This window comes from Tribolium madens, unplaced genomic scaffold, assembly GCF_015345945.1.
Source record: "Tribolium madens isolate multiple individuals breed KSU strain unplaced genomic scaffold, Tmad_KSU_1.1 Scaffold_3;HRSCAF=73;Tcas5.2_LG2, whole genome shotgun sequence".
Lineage (NCBI taxonomy): Eukaryota > Metazoa > Arthropoda > Insecta > Coleoptera > Tenebrionidae > Tribolium > Tribolium madens.
In genome coordinates, this window is record NW_025401006.1 from 11,880,708 (window position 1) to 11,889,026 (window position 8,319).

The window sequence follows — 8,319 nt, forward strand, 5'->3', positions numbered from 1 at the left end:
TCTTGTTTTTTCTTGTTGTTCTTGAGAGACTGGCAATGATTTCTTTCTTTACTTTTAGTTATTAAGTAACTTCCGAATTTATTTTTATTTAAATTTTATATTGTTTATAATAATAATTTTTATTTTTATGTTATAATTGTTTTATTTCTATCAATTTTCTTTTGAGGTTAAGTTGAATAGCTTCAAGCTAGACTTCGCCTCCGCATCTTTGTATTACTTTTAATTTATTAATAAAGACCTTTATTATTATAATTTTTTTTAATTAATTTTTTTACGTCTTAATTTAATTTTTTTTCTTATTACCAGAAAGATAATGATGTGCCAACAAAATCTCAGTTGTTATTTAAGAATTGACAACTCAAAAACTAATGATTTCATAAATGTCACTAATAATATCAAAAGATTTATTTGAAAAACGACCATTAATAAAGATGTTAATTTTGTGCGTTACTTTTGGTTCAGTCTGTATTAGCAATTAGCAATTGAATAAAATTCAGGCTAAAAAAATGTACCTATTTTAACATTTAAGCAAACTTTTGTTTATTTTCAAATTGATAAACGAAAATAGAAGATTCATACTATTTACAATTACGATTTAATAATTTTATTTTGAAACCTTTCACTTACATTAGTTATAGTAAAAAAATTAACATGTACTAAAAATGCAAAATGTTCTAGCCCCATTAAAAAATTTTGAGCGTTCTACCTAAAAATTGTTTCAAGCTACAGGTCTGCAAGAAAACATTGTTTTGTTGATGTTTCTATCACAATTTTTGATTTGTAATCTTGACTTACTGAAAGAAATGCATAAATAAAGCAAAATATAAACCACAAAATTATATAATCGCAATAAATTAAGTTCATTACCACAGTGAAGCAATTGAACCGCATTCTTAAAGAGATAAACAATCATGATTAAACGACAAAGCTGTTAAACACATTTTTCTTTATTATAATCAGATATAATAACTGTCATTTTTGCACTTAGTTTTTGAAACAGTGCAAATTTTTATTAATTTCACACAAAAAGTCACTGTTGCTTCATTGCATTTCTTGTTTATTGCACCAATAGAGTTTTTGACCGGTTTCGCTCCAGTTTTGAATATTTTGCTCTAAATATCTTCATTGAGTGAAGATTCGTCGCACTTCCAATTGATTTCCATATTTTTAGAAAGCTTGGACGACATTTCGAAGTGGTTCGACGACTTACAATATTTTGGTAATGGTGAAATTGATTTGCATAATCTATTTTTTCTACATCTGGAGCATCGGCATTTTTTAAATACATAAATTATACAATATCTATGTCAGATCTTCGTTGCTCAATGCCATCGATGAGACCAAATCGGCATTTTTCGACCCAAATTTCGGTGTGCTAACTGTGGTGCATAAAAACTTGATTTGTGGCTTCTGTACTTGAGCATTGGGTAATTTTTTAATACGCACAATTGTCACCGGACCGAGACATGGAAACAATGGAAATGGGAATGATGCTCTATCTAAAATTTATGCAAAGACAGTCTGGGGGCTCCTGTTTTTCCGATAATTGCAGTCCTTGAATTGTTACAATTATCTCTGTAGAAAAACAAACAAATTTGTTTTTCATGCAAGGCAGTGAAGATGGAGAAATAGCAAGCTTTTAACACTGATATAATCGAGTACACCTGTATTGTCCTAAACTGTTAATTGCGTGACTGTTTTTAATATTGTTAACTTGTCTTAATGACTTATTCAAAAGTCTACATTATTCATTTTTGCCACTTGCAAAATCTACAAGGCATGGTCGAGCGTGGAACTTTTGTGCAACCTAAACTTGGACTTTATTTTTCTTTTGTATTTAAAGTAGTTTGAGAATATTCTGCGACTACAAAGATAAAAATGCTTCATCTTCTAAACATTAAAAATGTTTCAAAAGGAAAAGATGAATATCTAATTACATAATAATAAGTTTTATTTGTTGTTTACTTCAGTCTTCAAAACTGGACCTTGAAGAAAAAAATGTAATCGTATGAATAATACTTAATTTTAGTAAGATTGAGCTTAAAAACACAAATGTAGCTTCTTTTTTTGTATTCACATTTCATCATCTTCTTCAACATTACACAAGTGTTTTATTGGCTGCCTGTCTCAACCAAATGTTTTATTTATACAAAAGTTGATAAGAAAAAAATTATAAATTGTTTTACGATTATTATAAACTAAAAAAAAAATACAAAAATACTTAAAACAGATATATCTGTATGTGTTTTGTCGACTTTTTGTTATTTTATAGTAACAATTCCGGTTTAGTGAAAATGAAAAAGATTCATATAACTCAAAAATAAGGTTGATACTAAAAGACACTTTTTCGCAGCATTTTCCACGCTTTTGAACTATAAATTTGATTATTTTTTAGCTAGAAACAATTATTTTGCAAAATTATAAACAAGTGTCGAATTTAACAAAATAGACCAAAAATTGGTGTAATTTTGCTGTTTTTTAATGTTTAGGAACGTTTAAGGTAAAACCAAAAATAAACAAAAAAAATGTGTTTTAACAAGCTAAAACATTACAAAACTAACTCAAAAGTGATATTGTTTTGTAGGTTTTTACTCGACTTACCTCGTTTTTAGATCAGAGGCACATTCATTTTGCAAAATGTTATTCAAACACTTTTAAAAAACAAAAACACTATCTCACGTTTTATGTGAGATTTTGCAATTATTATCCAGAATTAGACCAAAAATGATGTCGTTTTTGTAATTTTTGAGAGTTTAAGCAGTTTAGAAAGCTGAAAACTTTGCGAAATTTTCTTATACCAAATCAAAAGTTACTAAATTGTTTTAGAAAATTATTATATTTCTCCCATATTTGACTTTGAACACTCAGTTTATGTAAAAAAACGTAAACTTTTGACATTTTTGGAAAAAATTTGTAATTTTGTTAATTGATAAAAATAAGTGTAAGATTGGCAACTATTTCAACTCGAATCTACTAAATTTTACTTTTATTTATTTTTTGGAAACACTGCTTATATTTTAAAAAAGTTAAACTAAACACTTCGGTATAAAAAATTAAATAAAAATTTTAAAAACAAACAAAAATATGAAAACTGCAATAAACTTTACAAAATTCTTATGCAAACTTTAGTTTTTCAGTCTAATTCTGACCTAGTAATTTAAATGTGGTAGAAAATATTTTTTATTTAAAATTGTCTTTACATAATACAACAAATGAATTACACTTTTGAATGTAATTACTGATTAAACAATTCCATAGCTCTACATTTACAATAGAAAAACAATATTTATAAAAGATAAACGATTAATTTCAATTTGAGCAATTTTTACGAATCTTAGACTAACTTTATACATATCCTGCCTCAAAATTTTTTGTCATTGATTTACGTCACTGGTTATTAACAATTTGACAAACACAGTCATTATATACAGGATAGTCAAAAATAGACAATAATCACGTTATCGTAGGAAACAAGATCGTCTTTTTACTAGTAAAAACAGTTGAATATCAACTGGGTTTGTCCAGCCACAGGACTAGTTTGTCCCGAAAATTATGTTTTATTTATAATTTTAAATAAATAATAATACATCATATCATAATATGCAAAAAAAGAAAAAATTAATTTGTTTAGAAAATGTGACAATATGATGTATCATTATGTTTGGCAACTAGATTTAATAATATCCAAAACTAATATCGTGTAATGGGGCCGCCCCGCCTTGTGGAAGGGCATAATCTTTCGAAAGTTGATCTAAAATTCCCCCGGAACGTCCTACAGGAGAGGGTTGTGGTCTGGGGGCGTATTGGGGTGCAGGTCTGGCAGCTGGGGCAAACTGTGGTTCGGAGATATGGTTCCTTTGAGGTTGAGCAGGTTGGGCGTAGGTAATTCTAGGTTGGGTTCTAATCGGAGCTTGTTCTGGTTCGCCAAAATCTTCCTCAATTGGGGCGGGTCTAGCGTAGGACACTGGGGCGGGTCTTGGGGCTGGTCTAGTGGCAGGAGCGTAGCTTCTCGCCGCTGGGGCGTAACTTTTAGCAACTGGGCGGGGCGAAGGCCCGAATTCGAAGTTGTGGGTGGTTACAGGGGAGGCTCCAGGTATTTGAGCTCTTGGGGGTACGGGAGCAGCGTTTCTTTGGGGAGCTGGACTGAATTGCTGGGGTCCGGAGAACTCAAATTGGGGTTGGATTTGGGGGCGTGGCGCGGGGGCGGATCTGGAAGGACTTTGGGGTTGGTCGTCGTAGTAAGCTCCAGTGTATTCGGGGTTGAAAGTTCCGTCTTTGTTGGTGGTTTCGTCGACGAGGGTTGGGGGAGCTACGGTGATGCCTTCACCAGCTGGTTCAAAACCGTATTTGGTGGCACCGTATTCTACGACGCGGACTTTGCCAGTGTCGTCCACGTAGCCGTATTTGCCTTTGACTTCTCCGGTGGGGAGTTTGGTTTCGATTTTAAAGGAACCATCAGCACCTTCGTAACCATAAGTGTAGGAACCGTCTTCATTGTGTCTGAAAATTTTCATGAAACAATTTTGTTTTTGTGGTTTTGGTTTCAGTACCTGTTAATTTGTTTCAGGATTGGCACGGGTGTTGGTCTTGGAGCTGCTGTTGGTCCGGAATAACTTGGTTTCACGCGGTGGGGAGCCGGTCTTGGAGGTGAAGAATCATAGTCGAAATCTTGACCAAAAGCTACAGCCAATAAAGCAAACACAGCCACCTGGAAAAATTTAATAATAAATTGGTTGTTGATTTTATATAATTTTTGATATTTTTGTGTAGAAAAGTATTATTTAATTGCACTACTTAGGTGGGTTTTGAAACAGGAGCTACCACTTATTACGTACATCAAAAAACCGGTATGGATTTTTAGACCAACTGAAAGTTTTCGGTAACAGATCTGTTATAATTATTTATTCTTTAATATGTGTATTTTTACTTGTGTTGTTTAATTCTGAGATAAATGAGAATTTTTGTTCAACATAATTTGAAAAAGAAATGAAAAACCGTTATAGTTTTGTTTTACAGAAAGTCCCAAACATAGATTTTTAAGTAGGTAATACTTCTATTATTTTACTTTAGAATTTCTCACCTTTTGTTTTTTTTTTGAATCGGTTTTCAAATAATTTTATAAAACTATAGTTCTAAATCTTTAATTACTAAATAAACAATTTTTGTATATACAGTCTTCTTTTGACTAAAACCTTTTGACTGAAAATATTAATAATACATACAGTGTTTTTCTTTTGGTTTTCCTCTTTTGTCAAATGCATTTCACTATTTCTCAAAACTACGTCGCTTTGACATTAATTTATCAAATGAATTAGTTTTGAGTAATAGTGAAATACATTTGACAAAAGAGGAAAACCAAAAGAAAAATACTCTAAAATTATAATAAAACAAATTTCTAAAGAAACACATTTCCACTAAAATAAAAACATTAAATTTTAATTTTGCTATTATTTAGTAATAAGATTTTTTTTAATTAGATAGGTCATTGTGTATGTTCTTCTTTAATATTTTTGTTTAGTATTTTTTTCACTTTTTGAAACAAAGAAGAATGATAAAATAAGAAATAAGAAAGAAGGAGAAATAATAAAAATGATAAATATATTTTGTTATACCTTTCATATAAAAATAAATTATTTTTATTTAATATACTTATTTATTTTAAAGAGTTTAAGCTTGGTCTCAGAAAGAAAATAGATAATTTGTATTTTTTATGCTTACAAATATTCTAAAAACTGAATGATTTTTGATATTTTTTTGCTTTTTGATAAGTAATGTAACAGAATAATAAATTATATCCGACTAATAACTATTATTTTGTGTTACTAAATGGTAGACACTAAAAATACATCACAAGACTTGAAAAACTCACCATCAACTTTAAAAAGTTGGAAAAAAAAATATTCTAAATTTAAATTGTAAAATAATTTTTAATTATTTCTCTTCAGAAAATAATTATTAATTAATAAAAACTAAAACTTTGTAAAAAAAATTGATTATATTTTGAGAATGAAAATTTGATTTGATTTTAAGTTATGTGATTTTTTTTAAATAGCGTTTTATATGAAAAATTTAAAAAATAAATAAAACGTATATAGTTGTAGTCCTTAGATCATAGCTTTTGCAAAGTGATTTTATAGTGAATCACGATTTGAAAAAAGCACAAATTTTGCATAACTCAAAAACAAAAAATTTTAAAAAAGGTCACATTTATCATTGATTAATTGTTTTTCAAAAAATAAATACTTTTACTTAAATACGTTTGGTACCAAATTTTTTTTTTCTATTTATAACTTGATATGTAATTATTGTTTCAAATTTGTAATTCGTTCTAAAAAATGTAAATGGAGCAAATTGAATTAATTTTTTTGGTTACTATAAAATGCTAAATTAAAAAAAATACCAGATATGGAAATTTAGATTGTATCTGTTGTATAAAGAACAAAACGCGTGATCCACTTTAAATGTTTAAGATAGAATCTGCAATTAATTAATTTTCATAAATACATATTTATAAATACCATTTACGTCGTGTGCACTCAGGCTTATTATAACTGTATAGAACCTGTGGGTGTTCAATACAATAATTATAAAAATTAACCGCAAGAGTTGCGATATCAACTTTGATAAAAAATTGATTGGAATTTCAAATTTGTCCAGATTGTAGACCTCACTTTCGTCTATTTATTAGATAATTTTTAAATTGGTTTCAAAGACAACGAAAGTAAGAACATTACATGAAAGGACCACGCCTTTATCTATCTGTAACACACGTAATGGAGCTTTTCCCTTTCTATATTATTTACTAATTGTCAATGGTATCAGATAACAGATATTGTGCATGACTTCATGCAAAACAAATTTTAATAAATTCCAATATTGCAAGAATGAATTATGTATTTAGTCTAAGTTGGAGAGATTAGTAATTTATGCAAACGTACTCATATGGCATTGAAATTTGAACAAGAACAGGGAGGAGTTGCCTAAGAATGGAAACCTATGAAATTATCTCAAGGCAATTTCCTCGTCCAGCATTTCTCTAAGAACCGGCTGATCTTGATCAAAATTACCACTCTAGAGCTCAATTAATATTTCATAAAGAAATTTGCAATAATGTCATGACCATGCCACCCCCCTAGTTCCGTATCTTGCACAAAACCTTGACTTTCTTGCTCTACTATATCTTATATTGTCACATGGAACAAAGACTTTAAAACAATATGTTGTTCTAATTTCCCAACTTTTTCCATTTTTTTTCTGCTTTCATGCAACAACAATATAATTTACGTTCAAATCATGCAATAAAACGTGACTTTGTCACACGACACTGCTACAAAAATGTGATTGTGAAAATCGTCACTAGACACTCAATCACTCACTCAAACTCCGGTAGAAAATAAAAGTTACTCACGTATCTAAAAGACAACATGTTTATGGATGGAAGACACTGCACTAAAGTAACGCGGGGGTCGCCATTTACCTTTTATAAGGTGAAGGAGGACGTTAAGGAAGGGGCAAGGTCCCGGAGTCTGGGACTCCGGGCCGGTTCCTGGTGCCGCTGTCAACAGCCCCAACCTTTCACTGGTTGTGTGCATTGCTTGGGTTTTGCATTTAGAGCACCTAATTAAAGGGCGTGCTCTTTGTTCGGGAGCTGAAGATGTGGATTTATATTCGGAGTGGAGGTTGCGGAAGTGGAAATTTATTGTTACAGCAAGCAGTGGATTGATTATTTTATTGACTATTAGATCCGTTTAGTTTAATAGTGTTATTTTATCATAAACAGATGAGTTGTAACTATTGATTTTCAAGGTAGAATTAATTGAATTGAATCAACGTACAAATGATTAACAGTTAATTAAATAAAAATAAACATTTATTTGCTTTTACTTCTAACAAAATTTCAAAACAAATTCTTCAACAGTAATAACTATTTTATAATTCATAATCCAAATCTAAAATCGTATTCCCAGTTGCTTTAAAAAAATTATAATCAATAACAAGAATAAACACTAAAATTGCGTTTTTCTTGCCATGCCATGAGGAGTGTATACAGATGTCCCAAAAGCAGCCACCATACGTCAACCCATGAAAAAAATGTCATTCTGAAAAAAGTTTAAATAATTTTTTTTCTATTACCTACCTAATGATTGAAGGTAGTTTGCTTTTGAGCCACTCTGTATTTTTTTCTAAAAAATTGACGTTTCCTCATAAAAAATATGTTTTCACTTTTGAACTGCATTGTTCATGAAGAAAAATTACAATGAATAAAAGACCAAGAAACAAATTATAACTGTGTATTTTTTATTCGATATTAAACCTTTA

At 29.9% G+C, this 8,319-nt stretch overlaps 1 protein-coding gene across 1 annotated transcript; it reads right to left on the minus strand.

Moving 5' to 3' along the window:
- Positions 1-3,162: 3,162 nt before the first annotated feature.
- LOC123007079 (extensin-like) lies at positions 3,163-7,561 on the minus strand. The gene is made up of 3 exons (XM_044402110.1): positions 7,409-7,561; positions 4,551-4,708; positions 3,163-4,500 (listed from the first exon to the last, which is right to left on the minus strand). Exons 1-3 carry the CDS (start codon positions 7,424-7,426, stop codon positions 3,675-3,677), a joined length of 1,002 nt encoding a protein of 333 aa, XP_044258045.1. The 5' UTR covers positions 7,427-7,561; the 3' UTR covers positions 3,163-3,674.
- Between the last annotated feature and the right edge of the window lie 758 nt (positions 7,562-8,319).

Coding starts and splice junctions, on each gene's coding strand:
- LOC123007079 (XM_044402110.1), bottom strand. Junction 4,501..4,550: donor ATCCTGAAACAAATTAACAG/GTACTGAAACCA, acceptor GAAAATTTTCAG/ACACAATGAAGACGGTTCCT.